We start from the raw sequence: 25,412 nt of genomic DNA on the forward strand, positions 1-25,412 counted from the left end.
GACCCGTAGCCATTTGCAGCAATGCCTCTCCAATTCCTCACCGAAAAAACTAGTTTATGCTTATGGGTTGTGGCAGTACATGTCGAGTCACCTATGTATATATATGATAATGGTTGTTGCACATTAATGGCAACCAACGTAACATCTTGGATGGCTGGTAAAGTGATCGAGGTGATCTCTAGTTGATGGGCTTGATAGGAGTTTGGACATTCACGAAAAAATAATTTCGAGATGTAAAGATGGAGATTTTTTATTTTTTCATGGAGAATTCAGAGAGATTCTTTATAAAGTTACGAAGATTTCACCATAAAGATTTTTTTATGGACGTCATGTATGAGAAAAATCACTGTTTTTATTAAAAATTTATGGACGTCATGTATGAGAAAAATCATTGTTTTTATTAAAAAAAACTCAAAAGATAAAGAAATGATTTTGAAAATTATAAGATCTCGAGTAATTCATAAGCATTTTTCTTGTTTGTTCAATTGTCCTATGCATCATGGCCTCTAGTTGATGGGCTTGATGGGAAGCAGGATGTTCATCTAAAAACAAGTTTTTTTATTGAAACAAGGAAACTTATAGTACTTACGTGAGCAAGTATAAGATAAGTGTAATGTATATAAATTGAAATACATAAAAAGAAAAGGAATCTATAACCATGAGTAGTATGGCCATGTTGAAAAATGTACGAATATTTCCAGCCGTTTGGACTAAAAACAAAGTTGGAAAGAGTCTAGTTGGAAATCCAACCAGCCGTTTGGGCATGGCCCCAACTGATGGTAGAATTTCCAGATTTTTTCTTTCTTTCTTTTGAATTGAGTATTATCATTATACATGCTACACACCACCAAATGATTGGCATAGTTTGGGAGTCGTGAAAGCAATGATTTAACATGCCTTATATCAACTTCTAAGCTGGACCAACAATTAGCCCATAGCCAACAGCAAAAAACCAGTTTACAAAGACATAGGAAAAAAAAGAGTAATGTCCAAAATTATTTGAGAGTGTTATTAAAATATTAAATATTTTTTTATATTTTTAAATCATTTTAATATATTAATGTTAAAAATAAAAATAAAGTTGTAAACTTGAAGGACAATCAGGCACTAGTTATAATAATAATAATCAAGATGAAATCAAGCGTGCCCTTAATTATTCCTTTTCCTTTTTTTTTAACGATCTTTTTTCTTAATAATTAAGCGATAATTCCAATTTATGATTGCTCGGGCTTTAAAGTATTATTAGACTACATCATAGAAGAATATATTAGCTGGTGAAAACAATCGAATCAAATGGCCTTTCATTTGCTAGGTGCGCCATGTAACATGACCAAGAGCTCTTGAAATCCATTTCCTTTTGGCAATCCTGTTTGTCCCAAATAAGCAGTTTGTCGTTTCCACATGATATTATATATAAACGAATGAACACCAGCACCACAGCACACACACACAGATACCTTGACACAAACATCATGCCACAGGTTACAAAGTTCATATTTGAAGCCACCAGCTGTATCGACTGTGAAAAGGCTCGGAGCCCTTTCTTTCTGCAGGCAACAAGGTCTCATTAAAGTCACCAATCTCAATCCATGGTGAACATATAAAATGTCCATTCAAGATCAGTGGAGCGTGCATAAACAGAGATAAAGAAACATATTAAATTAGACTGAACAAGAACCCCTTCTTAAGCTACATTGATCCACACAAGGTCTGACCCAACCCACGATGATAGCTAGCACCCATGAATTCCCAAGACCATCAACAAATTTTCATTTGATATTATCAGAATCCCAGTCTTTGAATGTTCCTTTCATCCACAAGACTTGTTTTCGTTTCCAGAAAGCATACCACATGCAGGTGCAGTTTATTGGTCAATCCCTTTACAAGTCTCTTCTTATGAGCCTCCAAGCCCCCGAACTTTCCATGGAAAGCATACCACATGCAGGTGCAGTTTATTGGTCCATCCCTTTACAAGTCTCTTCTTATGAGCCTCCAAGCCCCCGAACTTTCCATGAAAGAAGAAAAGGCCATAAAATCAAGTAATTAGAGATAAATGGAGACTTGTTTCTGTGCATGTAATCCACGAGACATGTTTTTGCTTCTAGCAAGCATACCACATGCAAGACTTGGATGTAACACAAGTTAAAGTCAATATCAATGGCGTAAAACGCTTGGCATGAAATAATTCATGATCTAACGAAACTTGAATTTACTCAAGTAATGATAGTCCAGTGACTATATATCTGGTAGCTTTCTTTAGTGAAATAGATTTTAACTTCTTAAAACTACAATTTATTTAGTTATTATGTAATAATATGCCCTATACCTCTCAAGGTCCAACAGATCACCAACGGATAATTTTTGCATTTTCCCCTTGTATTCCAGTACAAAAGTGGAGTCCAGACAAGAATGCCATAAGCCTCCTTTCTCAAGAAAATAAAATATGTAATTAATTTCTCATGTACCAACACTCTCTTTTAAGAACACATCAATAACCTCTTTTTTTGTATTCCAGTACAAAAGTGGAGTCCAGGCAAGAATGCCATGAGCCTCCTTTCTCAAGAAAAAAAATATGTAATTAATTTCTCATATACCAACAATCGCTTTTAAGAACACATCAATAACCTCTTTATTGATTATCATCAAATATTATCCAGATATAATTTCGGTATTAAGGTGTGTCATTAGGCTGGCAGCTACTTCAATTACCATTACAAAACATTAAATCCTATATATACAAATCCAATCTAGTTTGGATTCCAGATCAACCAGGTCTCAGATTACCCACCAGATCAAACTAAATTTTAAAATTATAATAAAAACCATAAAAAAATCAAATTATCTTCTGAGGCTGATTTGTACCTTTTGCGGTCCACTAGATTTTCTTCTCTCCCAAAGTTGAATGTCATCGCAAATGCGCCTGCAGCGAGGAAATCACACATAGCTCAGAAGTGCTGATTGGACTTGGCTTCGTAGTCTTCTCAGTTTCTTCTCTCTGCAACTTTCATGGTGCCCTTGTCAACTGGAGTGAAGTTTAAGTATCATTCGAAATGTCCCAAAGACGATTCCCAAAACGTTTTGGGAGCTGTGAATTTTCCAAAATCAAAAGAGAGGCCATGTCAAGCTTTTGTTTATTTGTTGAAATTTTTTTAAGACAGAGGGAGCACGCTAACGTTAATTACTCTTCGAAAAAAAAAATTGCTTCTCAAGAAAATTGGAAACAAGTAGTTTTTGAAAAAACTGTCATTTGGGCCAGGCCCAAATAGCTGGAAAATTAGGAAGTCCAGGCCATTTGGACCCAGCCTAAACGGGTAGGATCCTAGCCGCAGCCATGCCAATTTCTTAGCCTGTACAAATCTTGTTCAACGTACACTCGTAGTTATTAAATCTGGGTTGGTCAGTAGGTTAACTTGGAATCCAGATAATTCGATCAGTCCAAGTTTATTAAAAAACCAGCTGATAGAATGATCTGGCAAAATTCAATCAACTCATCGGGTTAATTAGGGAAACTCGGATAACAGCAGGTGTTTCTTTTTAAACATGAGTTTTTTATTATATTCTTTTTTATATATTTTTTATTAGTTGATTGTTAACACTTTTTAAGGTGTATTATATACATATTAAAAAAAAAATATTTTTTTAAGAATATAAATTAAAAAAATATAATTTTTTTAATATAGAATTTGAAACTTTTTGTATATATATTCTACCTTTACAAGAAAAAAAATTATATTTTTTCAATATATGATAAAAAAAATTTTAATTTAAGTATTTCAACTTAAAAAAATAATATAATATTTTTTTAATATGAAATTTGAATATCTTTAATATATATATTCTAAGCTCACAAGATATAAGTTATGTTTTCAATGTAAAATTTAAAATTCCTAGTATATATATTTTATGTTAGCATACAAAATATGTTTTTTTAGTGTGAGAAAAATAATTTAATTTAAATATTTTAATTTAAAAAAATAATATAATATATTTTTAATATAGAATAAAAAAATTTAAAATATTTTTTTATATAAAACATTAAAATTTAATTTTTTTATATTAACCTATAAAATTTAAAACCCGATCACTTATCCGGGTAAATCCTCAGACCAGGTTGGATACCTATGTTTTTCCATGCAAACTCTTCCCTCCCATGCATTTTCAAACGGTTATGATATTGAAAAATCCTGCATGCATTTATTGCCAAGGATGATATGGCTTGAAAAATCCTGCATGCATTTATTGCCAAGGATGACATGGCATGAGAGTGGAGAGAGGAGAGAGAATGAGCGACTGTAGCACGCCGATATAAACTCGTTGACATCTTGAAAAATATTACTCGGCGGTTTCAGTGGGCCAGAGGTGCAGCTCCAAAGAGATGGGCCGTTCGAGTCGTCCCGCCATATCTAAACTACTACAATTTAAGCCCAAAATGCCCGAAAACCCGACAGGCCGACACTGACCTGGCATGCTCATAATGCTTCTTTTTTTTTTTTTGCACACATAAAATAGTTTTGTGCAGACCAGTTATTTTTGTGCATGCCAGTTACCACATGCCTCCACATGTGATGATGAGAGGGGTTAAAGGTAAATGACATCTTGAGAACAATTATAAATAGAATTTTAAAAATTATTTAAGAAATATATTTTATTATTTTTTATAAATATTTTGATAACTGGGGTCTTGGATGATATTTTTTTTGTACTTGAGATTTTTTTGTTAAGTACGAGCATTTTTTATTTTATGATAGATATATTTTATTATTTTTAAATTTTTTTATTAAATGAGTCTTAAACCATTGTGCGACCCTGTGTTTTGGCTTTGCAAAGCAAAAAATCAGTTAATTACCATTTGAGATTTAAACAAACTAAAAGAAATAAAAATCGAGCCAGAGAATGGTCTAAACTAGCCTCATCACCGTTATAATTGAAGAAATGTGAGGATGCCATATGCCTTGTTGGAATATAGTAATAAAATTCAAACAGTCTGACAAAGTGGTTCTATGGTGTAGTGGGTAGCACTCTGGACTTTGAATCCAGCGACCTGGGTTCGACTCCCGGTAGGACCTCTTTCTCGTTGTACTTGTTGCATGGTATCTGCTAGTTTTATTCTCTTATAGTATGATATTTTGTACCATAATTTGATGCAAAGTAAAGTGCTCTGAAGGAGAGATTTTGCTCCTCTCGTGTAAATGTTGATAATAAAGTGTACGTGTAATTAAACTTAGTTCTGATACCAGATTGTAGGGATTTTTTATATCTTAAAATAATACTCTTGTAAAGCATAAATTATAATAAAAAAAAATTGAGAAAACATATATATATTGGAAAATTACCTCCTCCATTAACACACACACACACACAAATTAATACATGAAAGATTTTTTTTTAGTTTATCATTATTTCTTATTTAATTTAGAAAGATATTTATTTTTACGTGTTTTTTATCTATTTAGTTTAGAAAATAAAATATTAAAATTAATAAATTTATTTTTTCTTGTTTACTTAGAATTTGTATTGTTTTTTCTTTATCTTCAAGTTTTCTACTTTATTTAGATTGTTTTTTAAGTTTATTTAAAGAATTATAAACTTTTTAGAGAAGTAGGCTACATTAGAGTCATTTATGTTAGTGAATATGTCATTTGGAGTGTGTATATTTTTGTGATAGCTTTTATGAGTAAAATTAAAAAAATAATTTTTAAAAATCACTTTTTACTATGGAATATTTGATTTAAATAGATGTTTTGTTAAAATTATAGTTAAAAATACTTCTAAAAAAATAATAAATTATAAATGTTTGTTTAAAGATGTGGTTGAAGTTGATGATACATGTTAAATTACCATAAAGAACAATTAATTTTATGTATTAATTTGCATTGTATTTAAACATGCATTTATATAAGATAATTTTAAAAGAATGAAACTTATTCTTTATTATATTTAAATATACATTGTCGTAAGATAAACTAAAAATAAGATGTCATTAATTTAAAAAGGTTAAGATATATTTTGCAATGTAAAATAAAATGTGTTGAACCGTTATATTACAATTCTTTAAATTTTAAAATGTTAATCTTAAACAAACTTCAGTTAAATAGTTTTAGGATTTGTTAAGAGTGTGTTTGATATTGCGGTAGCTATTGTGGTCGTGGTTTGAAAAAAGTTATTTTATAAAAAGTATTTTTAGTTGAGGTTGGTTTGAAAACACAGGTGTTTGGTTAAAATTGTGGTTGAAATTGAGGTTCAAAAAAAAGTAGTTTAATGTATTTGGTTAAGAATACTTTTGAATTTGAGGTTATAAAATAATTTTAAAAAATATATATTACTATTGTTGATTTTAAATTTAAATATTGTAGAATTAATTACTCCTATTACATCATGAAATAAATAATACTTTATATAAAATATTATTTATTATTCTATTAAACAATTTTAATTCCATTACGTATAAAATTCATCCGATAAAGACTATAGGTTCCATGGTTTTTTGAGTGCGCAATAAAATCAGATAAAATATTATCAGAAATAAAATTAGAATTGTGATCAACTTCCACAAATGCTACGTCATCATGCGATATTCTTTTAATTTATATAGTGATATTAAATAATATTAAACATTAGTTTTTTAGTAAAATATAATTTTAAAAAATTAATTTTTTTTTACGAGGTCGGACGCAGCCTAATAAATTTTACTCACATGAATAGTGCTAAAACAATTTCACCTGAAAATGTTCACATGAACAGTACCAAGTTAATACTTCTCGCATTGCTGGTGAATTATAATAATTCACTTAGAAAACTGTTCACTTCTTGAGTGAATAATGCCTAGATAAATTTAATTCACTTAGCATGGCATAGGCACTGTTATGAACAGTGCCCATATAAATAAATAGAAGCAGGTGGAGAAAAGCAACACCCAGCTGTTTTTGCAAAATCTCGATTTAATGGAAAAATTTATGAGGTCTCTAAATAAAAACCTGTTTTTTTTATATTACCAAACACTTTATTTACATAATAAATTTTAAAAGCAGAAACTATCATATAAACAAACACCTTTTAAGTGGGGTGTGTATATAAAGCTTTTGTCTTTTGTCCAAGGCTTGGACTAGAATTAGGGAACATTTTGGATCTGCAAGGTCCAGAGAAGAAAGGTATAGCTGGAGAGGATGGGAGTACTTTGGAGAGTGTAAAAATTAACGGGTCTTTATAGTGAATATATTTTATGATAGGTAAGGTTTTTGGCTTTTTTATATATTAAAAAGTACGTTGGTTATGCTTCTTATATCAACCTGTGTTGTAAATGCAAAAAGCACGTAGTTCCTACCATTTCAAAACTTGATTTTGTTACCTTACAAATATTCATTATGGTTTGTTTTAAACAGAAGTATATATTTTTTTGTTACACGAACTTTAATTTTATTGTAAATTCATTAATTAAATATTAAATTTTATTGTTATCAAACAAATGTAAACAAACACTTTCTTAATTAATTGGCTAGTTATAGGTAAAACTGGTTTTATTTATATTAAACATGTTTACTAATAATAAAATTTTTCTTTATCTTTAATATTTAATTATATCTAATTAATAAATCTAATATTTGATTAATACTTCTATTATAAAGATAAAGTCCATAGAACAAAAATGTTTCACATATAAAATTATAACGTTATTATAATAATGAGATTTTTATTATATCAAAGCTTCATTCTTAAATACTCATGGTCAATATTCTATTAAGACTTAATATTAATTAGAGTTATTAAAATGGGTGTATATTATATTTATTTCTTTATAAAAAGAAGTAGTTGTTCTTATAAATTAAGGTATGAAGGATACTTAAAACTAATATATATGTGTTTGTCAGATGATATGTGTCGTGGGATGCGCAAGCATTGTTTAGCTACGACGGAGACTCTTATCGTGCCTCCTTATGAGGGGTGTGTTGGGAAAGGTTTTGGATTTAATCATAAAATTATGATTAATGTTCAGGAGTCGCCCCCTAGTATTATAGTCACTAGAAGCCTGTAGTCAGAGCGAGTCTGAGTAAGGGACTGGTTGTGTAAGGGGAAGACGCTTCACCCTCAGTGCATCCTACCTAATGTAAGCTGCATTGTTGTTTGATTGTTTTTTTTTTTTTAAAAATCGGGTTCTATTTGTTGGTCTTTTCTAAGATTCAAGACAAATATCTCTTCATGAGAAAGTCTTTACCTTATTGGATTAAGTCTTAACCGTTTAAAAGTCTGAATTTTAGCATCATATTTCTACACTTTGTATCTTTAATACCTAAGGGTGTACTTTATTATGTAATTTTACACCCCACAAATATTAAAGTCTACATCTAGATCCTAAAAAATATTGAAAAAAGATTTTTGATATGTTGGCCAAATCCCAATGGATAATCATAAACTGGTTACGATATCCATTTTTTTTAAAACATGAAAAAGATGAAATTTTATTATCATTTTTTTAATGAAAAATATGCTTGGAAAAATTTTAAGATTTGGCTGTATGTATGAAAATACTTTTTAAAAATAGAAATTGATTTAAAATAATAATTTTTAAAAATAGAAATTGATTTAAAATAATTGTTTTTAATTTTTTTGAAATATTTTAGAGAAAAACCAGGTATTTTAATACTGAATTTATATTTTACAGTGTAAATATACAAACCGATATTATGCAAAATTAATTGAAAAATATTTAAGAACATCACAAATTTTTTTAAAAGGATTTTTGAATTTTTTTTGTTTTTTTAAAAAGAAATATATGATATAATATTATATATATAAATAAATATTATTAAAACATGTAGGCTGGGCCAATCCAGCTGACTGGGTCGAGCTCAGCCCTAGAAGAGGAGAGCCAACATCGGCCCTAAAAATATTTTTTTGGGCTGAACTCGACCCACACATTTTGTCTGGGCCAAAATTGGTCCGGCCTAAGTGAACTTAATTATGTGCAGAACGTGAACAATAAGTTCATGTTCTGCATGCAACTTTTCAGTTGCAGCTGGCAGAGTGGAATAGGAAGCAACCTTGCGGGAGGAGAAGCAATTGTTATCACCGGCCTGGAGTGAGGTTGGAGGTGGTCCGGGTAGTTGCCTTGAAGCTAGTGGCGGCATCTGTGGAGGAGTCAATGCTGTTGTTGCCATTACTGGAGAAGAAAGAAAATGGAAATGACAGCGTTGATGGGCTGCTGCCATTGTGGAGGAAAAAGGAGGTGCTTTTAGTAGAGAGGAATAAGTGTGGTGGAAAACGAGCTGGTGGCTTGGAGTCGCTGAGAGCACAGTGGAGAGAGAGTGTAGAGAGAGAGAGACTTGTTGCAGAAAAAGGAAAAAAACTGAGGAGGCTGGTTTTTTGTCAAATTTGGACTCGATTTTTCCTTTCTTAGGCCATCAAATCCACCTCTATTTATAAGTGGTTGAAGAGGGCAATCTTGTTTACTCTGGAAAAAAATTTCAGCCCTTGATTCAGATAAAAAGAATCCCAACTATTGGTTCAAAGTAGGCATGATGTACTGTCAAATTGTTAAATTTATAGCTGCAGGCTGCCTGAGTTGGCCTTTTTGGGATGGTTCCACGTCCGTTTATTTGCCAGTGAGTCGGTGCCGACCATACCCTGATGTAGAGGGATGTCTGGTGATCAGTTTCTTGTAAGTTTTGACAAATTTGGTGGACGTTATGTGCATTAAATGCAGCTGCAAAGTAGGTAACCGGACCAACCATTTCAGGGATTTAAAGAAGAAGATGAATAGTGCCAAAATCCTTTTTTGGTCAAAATTTATTTTAGTCCTTCCTCTTTCAATTGCTTTTAATTGAACCCCTAATTGACCTTAAAATTTTTCAATTGAGGCCCTGATGAACTTTAATTGGAACCCTAAAGTTACATGTCTATTGCGATATCATCCCTGGTCTCAGAAAATTTCAGCCCTTGATTCAGATAAAAAGAATCCCAACTATTGGTTCAAAGTAGGCATGATGTACTGTCAAATTGTTAAATTTATAGCTGCAGGCTGCCTGAGTTGGCCTTTTTGGGATGGTTCCACGTCCGTTTATTTGCCAGTGAGTCGGTGCCGACCATACCCTGATGTAGAGGGATGTCTGGTGATCAGTTTCTTGTAAGTTTTGACAAATTTGGTGGACGTTATGTGCATTAAATGCAGCTGCAAAGTAGGTAACCGGACCAACCATTTTAGGAATTTAAAGAAGAAGATGAATAGTGCCAAAATCCTTTTTTGGTCAAAATTTATTTTAGTCCTTCCTCTTTCAATTGCTTTTAATTGAACCCCTAATTGACCTTAAAATTTTTCAATTGAGGCCCTGATGAACTTTAATTGGAACCCTAAAGTTACATGTCTATTGCGATATCATCCCTGGTCTCGGATTTCTTCAATTTAGCCTCTAATAACTTGATCCCCTGGCCTGCATTCTCCATGTTGCCAGCTTTTATTTTATTTTTATTTTTTTATTTTGAAAAAAGGTAATTTTAGGGGAATAACCCAGAATTGGGTTATGATAATATGTACATTAAACTGACCTGCAAGAGACTTTCATATGGGTAGATCATTTATGTTTATGAAAAAGGTTACGTGATGGTTATGTATGTAATCATTAGACTTGAGATCACTAAGTTGTTTTATATAGAAAGTGTTATGCTTTAATTCTAACCATATGTTATCTTAATCAAATGTAACAAACGAGTATATATTACAGATAATATAAATTATATGAAGGCATTTGAGCAATCAAGAAATGATTCATTACCCTATGTGAATTAGAAAAAATATTATATCTATTCTCAAATAGTATTGATTGTGAAATTCTTAGCCGAGGTGGAACGAGAATTGAAAAAAATTGAAATGTTATTCAAAAAATCAATGATTATAATGTCTAAATCAAAATATTCTTGATGAATGGATAATAATTACACTAAGATGTTGGTCACTAAAAAGTTAAATCAAACTATTTATGACTTTTTTTAATATTTGAAAGAACATGACAAGTTACTAGATATTGTACTTAATTTTCAAATATAAATCAATCAATTATTAAATTGATAATAAATTAAATTATTTAATATATTTAATCCAATTTTATTTAGGATTGTGATTTATATTTGAACTAACTTATTAGATAATTTAATGGGTCGCACACATAAGAACCAATAATCAAAAATTAAAATGGAATAATTAATCAAGTGTGACTTGATTATAAATAAATTTTAAAAATCAAGGAATATAATATAATTAATACAAGGGATTACAATTATAGACCTAGAAAAAATCCAAGTAGAGACTTGATTGAATAAATTTATAAAATTATCCTAAAAAATATATGTAATATTATTTAAGGGGTAAATTAATATTTTATCATTTATAGGGTTTTTAGATTTTTATATAAATAAAATGTTGTGCCTCTTATTTTCTTTGGATTACATGATAGTACATGTCACACCCTACCCCAATAGAAAAATATTGTCCACCTTGGCCTATAGGCCTCATATATTTATTCTTGACAATCACGTATGACTCTAAAATACATTTTACTAGACAAGGTGAGCATGCTTAATAAGGTATTTCCTTAAGTTCTCACCCGTCAATGCAGGATATCACAGTACAACAATACAATACAAAAGCATATAAACATAAAATAAAAGAATTAGCACTCAAATGTATAACAATCTCTCTCTCCCAAAAAGGTTTAAGAAATTTTTCACTGGTAGTTCTTATAGATTACTGTTAGAGATCGGATATTTGAACAACTTGTGGTCTGCGATAACCCCACCTTGAAGCAATTACTCAAAATTAAAAAGAACATGTAATCTTTAGGTAGTCTTCATATGAACTAAACAAATCTTGGTTTGTTTAATAGGATTATTGACACTTCAAAAAAAAATATTAAATTCATCATTCTTGTTGTGTGTATATGTTTTGGGAAACCCAACGATTTATTCAATATTAAAAATACAAATTAAGATTATTTATAAAAACCCTATTCAACTTCAATTTTATTTTTCTAGCTTGTTGGTTTCTAGTATGTTGTTTTTAACTGTGTTAGTTAGTATAGAGCTTAATGATTTCTAGTATACACCTAAAAAGATCTCACAAGGATAACAACACAAAAAATTATTTGTTCTCCATTCCATTGGTTTTCCTTTCCACCTTACAATTAGATAAAATTTATAACTTTTTTTTTAATCCTTGCTATTCTCTTGAAATTTTCTTATTAAATACCATATTAAGAGTTGATCTCTTCTAAATTGTATCAGTCATTTATGGATAATTAATCTAAAATCCAATTTAGAACATGACATAACTAAATATTTAGGTCATTGAGCTGTCAGGTTTATCATAGAGTTGTAAACATCGACCGACAAATGTGATTCTTTACTTTTTAAATAGAGATTTAAGAAAAAACTAATATTTTTATTTTTATTTTTTTTGTGATATCCTATATTTTAAATAGAGATTTAAGAAAAAACTAATTTTTTTTTTGTTGTGATATCCTATGTTTATTACATTGGCTAGATTGATTGGGCTTAACCCAAGTCAACCTATAATATTCGGTGAAATCAGAGCGCTATACTTTTAACTAAATCAATTCTGCAATTTTGTATTTAAATTAAACAAAATCTCATGAGTATATTCTTGTTTAATATGTTAATAAACACAATTAATGATTCATAATTAAAAAAATAGGATTTATAATCGATTATTGTAAGAAGAAAAATATAATTTTAACTCTTAAATCCACATTGAAAATCAAATTATACTCTTTTATTTTGTTTTGGTTAGCTGCATCGTATTTTGTCAATATATAGTCAAATCTATTTGAACCGAATGCACGTAATAAAATAAAAATAAAATAAACTATCTTGAATTCTAAAGAATTTGAACCTGTTTCACTAAAGAAGTTGTTTATGTTACAAAGTTAATTTGTGCGATGAATTAGAATAAAATTTATCATATTTTAGTAATATCGAATGCAATTGACTAAAAAAAAATACATGATATAAATTGATTTTTCAACATAAATACAAAATAAAAGAGATAATTATCTATTATAATTTCTTTTAAGAAATTCTCATTCATGATTGGTTTCATTTGTATGATAAAAGGAAATAATACCTGCTATAAGTGCACACGAACAAGTTTAAGTGTTTTATATGGTAATTTAACTAGTTGGCCTTGATATGTTTATAAGAAATTGATTACAATATCTAATAATGGTCAAATTATGTAACAATGACATGATTTTTAAATTTTCATTTAATATACCATTACCTATTGGTTAATTATGTTTTTGAATTAAAATATTTTTTTAAAACTTTCAATGCAATTGGATAGAAAAAAGCTTGAAATTCAAGATTATTTATTTTGTAATAGATTTGTGGTTGATGCTTTGCTAGGAGTTGTTTAATTTTTTTTTTAACATGAGAAAATGCTATGAAAAAAATTCAAGATTTGAGTCAGTAGTCTAATTGGTAATTTAAATATTATTACCAATTAAATATTATGAATAAAAAAATGTAATAAGAATCAATAAATTAATAAACAAATAACAACAACAAGAAATAAAAAGAACCAACCTGAACTTATTAAGAATATCAAAAATCCTGATATTTAAAGGTAAAATTAAAAAAATATAAAAAAAAACAACAAAAAATCATAATTAAACCGTATTAATTCACAAACTTCATAACTGTAAATATGAGATTGATATAAACTTATAGAAAGGAAAAAAAAACCACTTGAAAGGAAAAGAAAGGAAAGCATGAAGATCAATTTACAACACATCAAATGTTAATTGAAGAAATTAAAATAAAACAATTTAAGAACAAGAACAAAAAAGAAGAAGATCAACCTGGGTTAACCATTGAAATCAATAACTTTGGTTATGAACCCAAGACAAAACCTATAAAAGAAATACAACAAAAAATAACAAAGCAAAACTCTAAAAATAGTGAAAAAAACCAAGCAAACCTAAACAAACCTTTTAAACCTAATATAATCTCCAAACTTGTAATTCATGAAATCTTGGATCTGATTTAAATCAAAAAACTTAATTTATAACTATTTAATTTTAAATGATAAAATCTTGAAAAAATATTAATTTAAAAAATTTGCAAAAAAAAATAACAATAAAAATAATAATAATCAAATGTGAAAGAAAAAACCCGATGTGCGGGTATCAATAAGGTATAGATATGAAAAAACCTAATATACAAGTTACTCGACATATCTAATTAGTTTTTTCATATCAAGTTTTTCTTTTTGGTGGAGGTTTAAAAAAGTTACCTATATCTATATTATTATTAAAATAAAAAAAATATATTTTTTCTTTTAGATTCACGCTCTAAATAATAATATGATAAATACACTCATTTAAACTTGAGTAAACCTCCTAAACTTGGTTTAAAGTTTAAAATTTATAACATGTGAAATTCTGAACTTGATTAAATTATAAAATTTAATTCTTAACTAATTTAATTTTAAAGAATAAAATTATAAAAAAATATCAATTTTAAAAACCTGTTAAAGAAAAAAAGATAGTAATAAAAAAAATAATGGATCAAATTTGATAAAAAAACATATGAAAGATGATTTTTTTTAAAAATAACAATTTAAAAAATGATGTAAAACAAAACGAATAACAATAAAAAATAGAGTTTAAATTTAAAAAATAAAAAAGAAAATAAATTTAAAAATATTTATAATTTTATGAAGTAATCATGTTTTATTCTTTGTTTTATAAAAATTATGTATCGGGCATAGATAAAAAAAAGAAAAAAAAGAAAAAAAAAGAGTAAAATATGGACAAACCTAAAAAAGAGTAAAAAAGGCTGTACAAATATACGAACAGCAAATGAATTATGAGGTCCATTCGAAAGGATCTGCTAAACTTATGGAAACTCAAACATTAAACCTCGAACTTAATAAAGTCTTACAGTCTAAACCAACTTCATAGTTGAATCAAGTTTAATGACAACAAACGCAACTTACCACACCAATCAATTTGATTATCTTTCTAACGATATTTATTTGGTTTAAGAATACAACATGTTCCACCTCATTATCATTAACAAGACAAAAAAAAGAAAAAAAAGAAGAAAAAGAGTTCTTTGGGCACATTTGACATTAGGAAGACACTGAGAATTATACCTTTCCTGAATGATTGTATAGAATAATATTTTTGTACTCTGCCATTTACTTAGATGAACAGCTCGACTGCGACCGTTCACGCCGTCGTTGGTGGTGGTTTCTACCTCATATACCATAATATCATAGCTTGAACCTCACCCCACCAACCCAATTTGTCTTGTTAACAAAAATAAAGTAAAAGTCAAATAGTCTCTGCTTTTTATCGTGCGGTGCTATTAAGAGCTGCCTTTATTTGCTTTATATTTTTTGGTGTTTCTTTTCCTTTTTCGTTTTCACTTTGCAAAGCGTTGCAGCTATCCAGAATTGACCTTACAAAGAGAGAACAGAAAAGAGGGATGAGAGACATGTATGTGGTCCCACCACCTCCTGATCCGACTGCCGGAGCCACGGTGGACGCTGCTGTTACTGGTGACGATGGGGAGGATCAGCTCATGACTTACCAGGCATGGAAAGGCAGTAATGTAAGCTAATTTCTAGTTTTGGATTCTGGGTTTTAGTCGAGGAAAGTGTGAGATTTTTCGAGATTGAGGATACAGAGTGGATTTTGGGGTGTTTAAGAATGGTATAAAGGAGTTAAAAATGGATTTTTTTTTGGGGGAGGCTTAATTAGCTGTCAATTTGAGCTATTTATGCTCGCAACTTCTGTTTATGGCTCACTTGAGTAAATTATTTTGCAAGTAGTTGGCTTATTGTGAAATGGGTAGGGGTTTGTTTGTTTAATGAGTAACTGAATTTGGATTTCTTGCAGCTGTTGTTACTGCCGTGAATCAATTTTTTGATTTAGTGAGGTTAATGAAAAAAATCACTTTCCAACATATCATGGCCTTTTCTGTTTCGTGATTCAAAGATGGGAAAAGCATAATGTAGATATTGCTACTATTTTTCAACATTTTTTTTAAAATATTATTATACCATTGCGAGGGTTTTTTCTCTTATTCTTTCATGTTGACAATAGTTGATAATTGCATAATGCCACAGTTGGTTGTTTTGTATGCAGACTTTCTTGCTTCACGGGAGGCTTATTTTTGGACCAGATGCGAGATCTCTTCTGTTAACCATATTTCTTATTGTGGTTCCTGCTGCTATTTTCTGTGTCTTTGTAGCAAGAAAGCTGAAAGATGATTTTTCTCATCACTTGGGAATATCAATATTAGTCGTTGCTATCGTTCTGACATTACTAGTGAGTAGTCTTCCTTTCTTAAGTTCTGTAATTTTTTTTTTCCTTCAATTTTTGTCCTTCTGCTTGCTGAAGCACCATATGCTTAACAATGAACCGAGCTAATTGTTACGATGAGTTTTTACAAAGCTTAAATAGATAGCAGTTCCCATCTTCTGACAATCACAGAGCCTTCATTTAGTATTTTCCTTTAAACAGTCGATTAACTATTCTGTTTTTGAGGTCCTAGTATACGGGCTATTCTGTAACAATCAAGTTTAGTGCATAAATAAAGGTTATAAGGCGGCACATGCATATATCAATGACAGCATATAACTATGGCTTTAGTTTGTTGCTTCTGTTACTTTAGCATATTTACTCATCTATTGGCTGATAAAGAAATGAATTTTTGCAAGTTTGAAAACTTGTATGTGTTCAAGCGTGCCCCAAATGGAATACCTGAATTTCTGCTATATGGATGTGGATTATGTTGAGACCTTAGTTGATCATCCTAACAGAACATGAGTGCTTTATCCAGGAAACGACCATTCTGCTCTTGTTGCAATAGACCTTTTGGCGCATGTTAAAAGTGTCAACAATGTGTCCTCATTGGGGTTTCCTTACTTTTGGTGGGAAGGGGTGTGGGATTTCCCTTTGTCATGTGTTCTTCTCTGGATTCTTAACAAGTTAGACTGATCTCTTAATTTCAAACCTGAAAAGAGTTCTAGGGCTGAATAAGCAGTGTTTTCTGAAAATGTGCAGATATGAGATTAAAATTTAGGATGCATACATGGAAATATAAAAAGGGACTAAATGTGACACTTGTATATAATAGGAAAGTGGATGCAGTTTCCATTGAGGATAAGTTTGGAGGATCGTTTGTGATGATGGTTACAGCAATGCTCTTTGGATGCACCAATGCAGAAGAGTGATTCAATTTAAGTAGCAGAATTAAAAGAGAGAGCTGGATCAGAATCATTTGGGTTTGAAGTGATAAAAAAGGTCATTTATCTCACAGCATATTAGTGAAAATTTGACCCTAAGCAACAAATTAAGAAAAAGGTTCATACAACCAACCCAAACTAGTTTGAGGTTGCCACCTTGTTTTCACAAACGCTTTTATTTGATCATTAAAGTGTAGCGGAAGGAGTTGCTTGAAATAATAATTATAGAGGTTAGGTTGGCAGAAAGTTCCAACATGGTTCTGTGATGTTAACTGATGAATGTATTTGTTCTTCCAGGATTTAACCCTTCTTCTACTAACGTCAGCAAGAGATCCTGGTATAATACCTCGTAATGCTCATCCTCCAGAACCAGAAGGTTATGACTGGCAAACTCCACTTACTCCTGGCCAAACCCCACCTTTTCGTTTGCCACGCACAAAGGATGTTATCATCAATGGGATGACCTTGAAGACCAAGTACTGTGATACCTGCATGCTTTATAGGCCGCCGCGCTGCTCTCACTGTTCCATATGCAATAACTGAGTGGAAAGATTTGATCATCACTGCCCTTGGGTTGGTCAGTGCATTGGATTGGTAATGATCATTCTTCATCGTGACATTTCTTTACCTGTTAGATCTTAACTAGCTAGTGCCATCTCCAGAACTCTGTTTTAGGAAAACATGAAATTTTCTGTCGTGCATTGAGCATGGTGTTTACTCAATTCCGATTGTTTGAATTGTCATTTTCAACCATATTTGGATGTAGGCTCCCCATCAGAAGAAAGAGAAATATACAAACTAAGTTGTTAATGAAATGCATGTTCAACAAGGGAAAATATGTGGCATCATTGTTGTATGGTGGAATGACACTAATTATTTGTGGGGTTAGCCGGTGTTTTGTTACTAAATATTTGAAGATAACCTTCCTGCTACGTAGCTTCAAACTTCAAAGTGATCAAAATCCGAGATCACAAGAGACTGTGTTAATATTAGGAAAAATCCTTTGACATCCAAGCAGTGCATGCCCTTTTTTTTTTCTTTTTTAAAGCATAACTGAACCAGTTGCAGAAGGTCCTTAAAATGCCAAAAATAGCAAGTGGATATTCTTTTCAGTTATATTGAATTTTAGGAAGTGTGCCAGAATTAGTAAAATTTGTGTGCGTTCATTGATGATGTTCTTAAATATGTCCATATTTGCCTAGCCTAGGCTGCCCAATATACTGTTGGAGCATCTTTTGTAGCTTAACTCATTATCTTTCAGTTTGCTATCGAGATAGTACTTGCACTGGCAAAATATTGACCTTTGCCATCACTTAAATTTGTTTATGTGATGATGATCATTCTCTGAGCTGGGGTTTGTCTTTCTGGTTTTGGGTGCAGCGGAACTACCGGTTCTTCTTCATGTTTGTTTTCACCGCAACAATTCTTTGCATATATGTACATGCATTTTGCTGGGTCTGCATTACAAAGATCATGAATAGTGAGGAGACATCAATTTGGAAAGCAATGTCCAAAGCTCCTGCTTCTATTGCACTGGTAGTTTACACCTTTATTTCAGTTTGGTTTGTTGGTGGTCTTACTGTGTTCCATTCATATCTCATCAGTAAAAACCAGGTAAGAAACTCTCCTTGTCAAGGTCCATTGAAATCAATAATGTGTCTCACTTTTAGTTTTATATCCTCATGTGTAAACTCTTATCACCTTCAGTTATTTCTTGTTGCATCCCTTCCATTGCGCGCACTTGCTTTGCACTCTGCTTCTATAATAGATATATATTTGCGAAAAAAACTGTTTCATTCTTCATGTTTAATGTCATATTCTAGTTTACTCATATTTATTGCTTTTTTTTTGGCGCTGGCAGTCTACTTATGAGAACTTTAGATACCGGTATGATGGGCTAGCCAACCCATTTGACAAAGGTTTGATTGAGAACTTCATGGAGATATTTTGCTCTAGCATTCATCCATCTAAGAACAATTTCAGGGCAAAAGTTCTAAAGGAAAACACCATTCCACCTAGAATGGTAGCTAGTAGTTTTGTCAGTTCAGGGGTGGGAAAATCTGCTGGTGATGTAGAGATGGGGAGGAAGCCAGTCTGGGATGAGGCCGCAGGAGATGCGGATGATTATGATGCAACAATAAGAAATGATGGCAGTCTACATGAGGATCGTGGATTGACTGATGTCTCACCGGATTTAAGCAGGATCCTTCCGCCACAAGGTATGGAAGGGCGTAGCGTCATGCATTCCAGACGATCAAGTTTGGGGAGAAAAAGTGGCAGTTGGGATATATCACCTGATCTTGCTTCAGTAGCTGGAATGGGGGAATCAGAGCGGACAGCTTGTGACATTGGTGACAACTTGACATCAGATGCTCAGCAATCAAAGAGGCATACAAAGTTTTAAAATGAAAAGAAGATATGATTGTACAGAACAAGGAAGGAAAAAGGAAAAAAGAATGATATGTTTCTATAGTATTGGTTTGCCGTTAATGCTCTTGGTCCCTCACGTTATCTACCTTTCCCCCCATGTATAATGATCTGTTTCAATGGGTTTACGGTTTTAGGCCGTTGTAATTTTTCCAAAACCAGTTGTGCTTTTGGTCAGTAGAAGTGATTGCTATATATTTTATGTTCTGCAATATCGATCAATCCCTGCACGGCTGTTGTAATGACCGTCTTGTTTTGCTAGATTTTGGAAGGGAAAGATTGAGCAGGAGCTCTTGTCATCGGGGCCTTCTGTTTGGAACGTAGAAGAGGTGCCTGGCCAACTCAGCCACATCAAAGTGTTTGTTAAGGTTTCTAAGATTTGCCACCATTGGCTCTTTAAACCATTTGAGATAAACACCTGACCTCATGATACAGACTGAACTTGCACGTTAGGGGCTGGCTTCACTTGTAAGAACATACTAAACAACTTTCAGAAGTTCACAACAGTTTCCATTCTTGGCCGCATGAATTCTTATGGTAAATGATTTACTACCTGTATTTGAAGGAGCTATCATTGCTCACGAATTCAATGCAATTTACAAATCAAAAGTCATAAATATTATCAAAGCACACTGTTCTTATTTGATATGAGGAAGGCTACAGCTAGTGTAAGTAAACAATTACAGAAGCTAAAGCACAGCTGCATCTTGCAAACCAATACAGGAGGCCAATTCTCCACGAAGTTAGTTCATGGACTGGAAGCGCTTCATAATGATGAGACTCATATCCATATAACTTCGAGCACAGTTAGAGAGGCAAGATGATTCACTTGAGCTTAATTTGCTCCCGGGTGTACTCATGATGCATTTGTCCCAGGATGCACTTGTAAGCTTTGCCACCATCTCATTAACCATAGCTCTTTCCTTCTCTTCCTGAAAAATTAAAAAAAATCATTCCAAATGAGAATCACATGCATAATTGTAAAATATCGAAGTTCCAGCAGAAAATAACGACCACCCCCGATTCATTACTGCCTTAAGATACTCAAATTACAAGGCAACAGTCCCCTCAAATTTTCTCCACTCTAAGCAAATATGCAATGATTACACATAAAATAGTATAATTACCTATTCAATTAAATCCATGATAGCCAAGTGATAGTTCTGAGGACTTTACAAAGCAAATCAAATCATTTAAACCACAACAGCACCTTCCCTAAAAAAGAAACAAGAACCAACATGCAGTACTATACTAGGAAAGTAGATAAGAATATCATCTAAAATAATAAACCAGTAATTTACTTTCAAAAAATTAACTTTACTCATCAAATCAGCAAACAATCCTTAGCAGAAAATTTCCCACTAACCCCATCACCCAAATTATCAAACCTCCGATCAAGTTTGAGTCTTTCAGCAAAGGCAGCTAAATACACAACAAAGATTTAAGGTAAAATTATGATAACCAGACAACTAACCAATGAACTAATAATAATGACCAAAAAGATGAGACCTTCAATGATTAAAAAAAACTAAACCATATTCTTACCAAGAAAATAGAAACACCAAGTGTAAATCTTTCAAAACATAAAACTCAAGAATGTGAAGTTAGGAAGTTGTGAGAAGGGCAAGAGGGAATCTATACGTACAGTGAGAAATCGTTCCAGTTCAGGTGAATTAAGTGCTGAAGGATCCATTTTTCAGTTGCTTCTTTGATTTTTCTTTCTAGGTACGTAGCTTGCCTAAAACCCTGCTTGCTTCTAACTTGACGACCGCTTCGTTCAAAAACCCTAAGCTAGGGTTGCTCTTTGCTAAAAAAAATAAATAAAAAAAGATAGCAAGAATTTAAAAAATGTTTCTGGGGTTTGGGTCCAATGGACTGCCAAACTACACTTTTCTTGTAGCGAGTTTTTCGAAACTCATGCTATCCATTTATAACCAAAAGATCTAAAACTTCGTTTTTCCTTACTAATTTTTTTTAAGTATATGTATTATTATTATTATTTAAAATAAAATATAAAAATAATTAATTTTTATAATAATTCTAGAGTAAATTTTTATTTACAGAAGAAACATGTTTTAAATGCTTGAGATAATAATCTTCACTGTCTTCGTTTCTTTGATCATTTTGAGATAGCAAGTAAACAATATCTTAAATATGTGTTGATGCTAAGTTCCATAAAATTTATAGGTTTTAATTAAAGTTTTATCAAATGTGAAAATTAATCCCAAGATATTTATAATTCCTAAAATAGAAAAGAATTAATAATAATTGTAATTTATATTGCAGGCTAGGTATCCCTATAATTATTATTTTTGGCATAATAAACCAAGGTTGTATGGGGAGACTTTTACATGAATAAGGCCACGTATGTGAATGAGATTAGTCTTAATTCATAGGTGTAATGAATCCGTTGTGATAAAAAGGTGGGAATATATATGGAGAGCAGAGATTTCATGGGATTTTGACCATTAGACTTGCGCAATAGGATTAAGCAAGTGTTTAACTTTTCTCGTTGCTCATAACATGGATCCAATTTTCTGATTATTCAAAGCTTATATTTATGAAAAAAAGCAAGCTATAAATTAACCATTTGTATAGCCCAAGAAGCAACCAAGTCGATAAAGTGGGCTGCACATTCATGGAACGAAAAGTGTGCTAGCTGCAGCAAGATCACAGATAAACAAAATTTTCTTCTGCATTAAGCATTGCCTTTTTCGACAATCAAGCAATTAGTAAATTGGCAATTGAATCTCGATAAAGGGAGGTTGCATGCATGATTGTCAACATACTGACCAAAAAATGGTAAAAGAAGCTATGCTCTTTCTGATCTCATACATAGTTGTTTTATACAACGGGGTTCGACTTTTCACCCGAAATCCTCTAATAATATTCCCGAGAAAATTAAAATTCGAAGTTAACTATATGATGTTAGGGTAAGGGACAAATGTCCCCACTAACTACTACACCATTATTGATTAAGTCTCCAACAAACCATTTTCCCAATCAAAGCCATCATCTAATTACAAGTTACTCGGTTTTACCCAAAAATCCAATTAATTGTGTTCTTAAATTTCCAAGATCCAAACATTGAAATTTGGCATGTTTATTTTTATGTTTCAAAAATATTTTTGAAAAAAATTAAATTTATTTATTTTTTGTTTCAAATTAATATTTTTTTAGTATTTTTAGATTATTTTATTGTTTTAATATAAAAAATAATTTTTAAAAAATAAAAAAATAATTTTAAAAAGTACTTTAAAAAGCAACTACAACTATACTCCCAAATATATTAATCTCCAAGAATCTATGTCTGCTATCCCAATGAATTTGATCAAAGAAATATGAAGGGAGATTGATAAAGATTTATCAGTATTTTTTTCGAACAATCTTTTGTTTGTCCAATCCTAGTTAATGACAATATAGACTCTAGAGGAATTCCAAAGCAAGTCTAAACCCAGGTTCGTGGCTTGAGTCCAAGTGCACAACCTAGCATATTATAGGTTAAAGACGCGCACTAAGGCTAAGGTGCCAGGCGGGGCACCTGAGCTTATATCTTGGCATCCTTGGACCTTGACATGTGACTTGAGCCTAGTCTTGGGTATTGTTCAAGTCCAAGCTTGTGGCATGGACTCAATGCTTGACCTCCTGAGATTTTTTTGAATGATCTAAGCTTTTTAATATGTGTACAAAATATCAAAAGATTATAAGCATCTTATTTTATCATTGATGAGTTGTATACTATTTAACTTATTACATGTAATGCGAAGGATTTACTTAGAAAGTTTGCACTCCATTTACACCCCTAGATGTATAAGAGTTTCCCTTTACCCAACACATTTTCATCTTATATTAATAAATCTATAAAAAATATTTTTTTTATTAATATTTGTGTTAGTAATATTTATCTCTTAGTAATGTTTGTATAATGATATTTATCATTCATTAATATATGTGTAAGATATATTTGTTTCTTATTGATAGTACAAAGGTAAAATGGCTTTTCATGCTTCTCATTCAACTAAAATAATATGATTCATGAGGTATAAACAAACCCTAAACTACTTATATAAAAAGTTCATAATTTTTCAATTTTCAATATATATAAACATAACATAACTTTCTCTAACAAAACATTCATTACATAACAAAACAAGAATAAATAATCTTGTTTTTTCGACATCGAACCATCACCTTTTTTAATTATAAAAAAATAAATTAAATAGCAAGAATATTTTATTAAACATATTATTTAATTACTAAAATAACTATATTCCTTAACAACCAGGATTTTGAAACATCATGCATCAAGGGGAAGCAAGGTTAAATTGACATGCAAAATAATTTGAAAATCATCTTTATCATAAAACTCAAAGAAAAGAAACATATAGTGCGGTTACTAACATAGCTTGCATGATAAAGGAATAAAGAGAGAGAAATGTGTGAAAGAAGAATTACAAAATTGTATTTACTTGCATAATTAATTATATTACATATATCATGGTCTTATATATATATCATATTTTTTTATTCAAAAATGTTATAATTAAGGATGCAATAAATAATAAGATATATATATATATATTTAATTTCTAAAATGTCCATTACAAATATGATTATGCAATTATCTTCGGTATCAATAATATCTTGTGCAAATATGATTAGAGATCACAATTATCTTTAGTATCAATAATCTTTAATTATGATAATAATTCTTAATCATAATTATTTTTAGTATTGGTAATTTCTTGTATAGATATAATAATAATTTATTATAATTATCTTTAATATCAGTAATAATCTCTTGTATAAATATGATGAGAGATCATTATTATCTTCATTATATATAAATAATTTCTAATCATGATAATACTTCTTAATTATAATTATTTTTATTATTATTTTTAGTAGATTTATAACATCTTCGACATTGTATAACTCCCACCAGTAGAAAGAAACAATGATGAAAAGAAATTGCTAAACCCACTCATCGAGGTTGTGCAGGAAGAATAAAAGACTGGGGGAAGCAATGCTTGACGTATAAATAATATAAACATGAAAGGATTGCAGACTCAAAGGGTCACAAAAATGTACGTCTTTTGGTATTGTTGTCTAAAGCAATGGCTAGCAACAAAGTACACAACCTAAGTAGCTCTTTCCTGGGTGAAGGATCTCTAATTCTCAATCAACAATACATGGAGGAGAGAAAAAGGCAACATCTTCGCAGTGAAGGAAAGTACCATTTCTCATGTCCTACTTATTTATGAAACGATCTCCTTCATTGACTTTATATCCTTTTAAAGGATTTTGCTTTAGATAGTTCTTGACGAGAATATGAGTGATTTGTCCGCTTTTTAGAGTTGTTATTTTTTAAAATATTTTTTAATATCAATATATTATAACCATTAAAAATATTAATTTAAAATAAACAAACTTTAATCTTAAAAAAAAAACATGATTTAACTACGAAAACAAACACTATTTTAATTTTATAATAACAAGATTTTTATTGGTTTTCTTCCAAACCCAACTCATTAAAATCTCTCAACAATTCATGGACATTCATCTCTCTTGCAAAATAGGGAGGAGGAACGCCATGTCTTTGTTTCAAGTATCGTCTTTGCTATCCTTTCATTTTTATTTTTTTGTTGAAATATTCAACAAAAAAAAACATTAATTCCCCTAACAAATTGAGCAAATACACGTAAGAAAAGAAAAAAGAAGCCAT

At 30.8% G+C, this 25,412-nt stretch overlaps 1 protein-coding gene, 1 non-coding gene and 1 pseudogene across 2 annotated transcripts; 2 read left to right on the forward strand and 1 right to left on the reverse strand.

Moving 5' to 3' along the window:
* The first annotated feature begins 4,994 nt into the window (after positions 1 to 4,994).
* Positions 4,995 to 5,066, forward strand: TRNAQ-UUG (transfer RNA glutamine (anticodon UUG)). The gene has a single exon. It is a non-coding gene; the product is annotated as a tRNA-Gln (tRNA).
* Positions 5,067 to 15,145: 10,079 nt separating this feature from the next.
* Positions 15,146 to 19,889, forward strand: LOC105138528 (probable protein S-acyltransferase 7; annotated as a pseudogene).
* A 327-nt stretch (positions 19,890 to 20,216) lies between these two features.
* On the reverse strand, positions 20,217 to 21,481 carry LOC105138529 (mitochondrial import inner membrane translocase subunit TIM8). The gene is made up of 2 exons (XM_011044630.1): positions 21,333 to 21,481; positions 20,217 to 20,619 (listed from the first exon to the last, which is right to left on the reverse strand). Exons 1-2 carry the CDS (start codon positions 21,378 to 21,380, stop codon positions 20,431 to 20,433), a joined length of 237 nt encoding a protein of 78 aa, XP_011042932.1. The 5' UTR covers positions 21,381 to 21,481; the 3' UTR covers positions 20,217 to 20,430.
* Positions 21,482 to 25,412: the final 3,931 nt, after the last annotated feature.

This window comes from Populus euphratica, unplaced genomic scaffold (assembly GCF_000495115.2).
Source record: "Populus euphratica unplaced genomic scaffold, PopEup_1.0 scaffold79.1, whole genome shotgun sequence".
Lineage (NCBI taxonomy): Eukaryota > Viridiplantae > Streptophyta > Magnoliopsida > Malpighiales > Salicaceae > Populus > Populus euphratica.

Coding starts and splice junctions, on each gene's coding strand:
- LOC105138529 (XM_011044630.1), bottom strand. CDS start 21,380: ATGGATCCTTCAGCACTTAATTCACCTGAACTGGAACGATTTCTCACT. Junction 20,620..21,332: donor AACTGGAACGATTTCTCACT/GTACGTATAGAT, acceptor TTAATTTTTCAG/GAAGAGAAGGAAAGAGCTAT.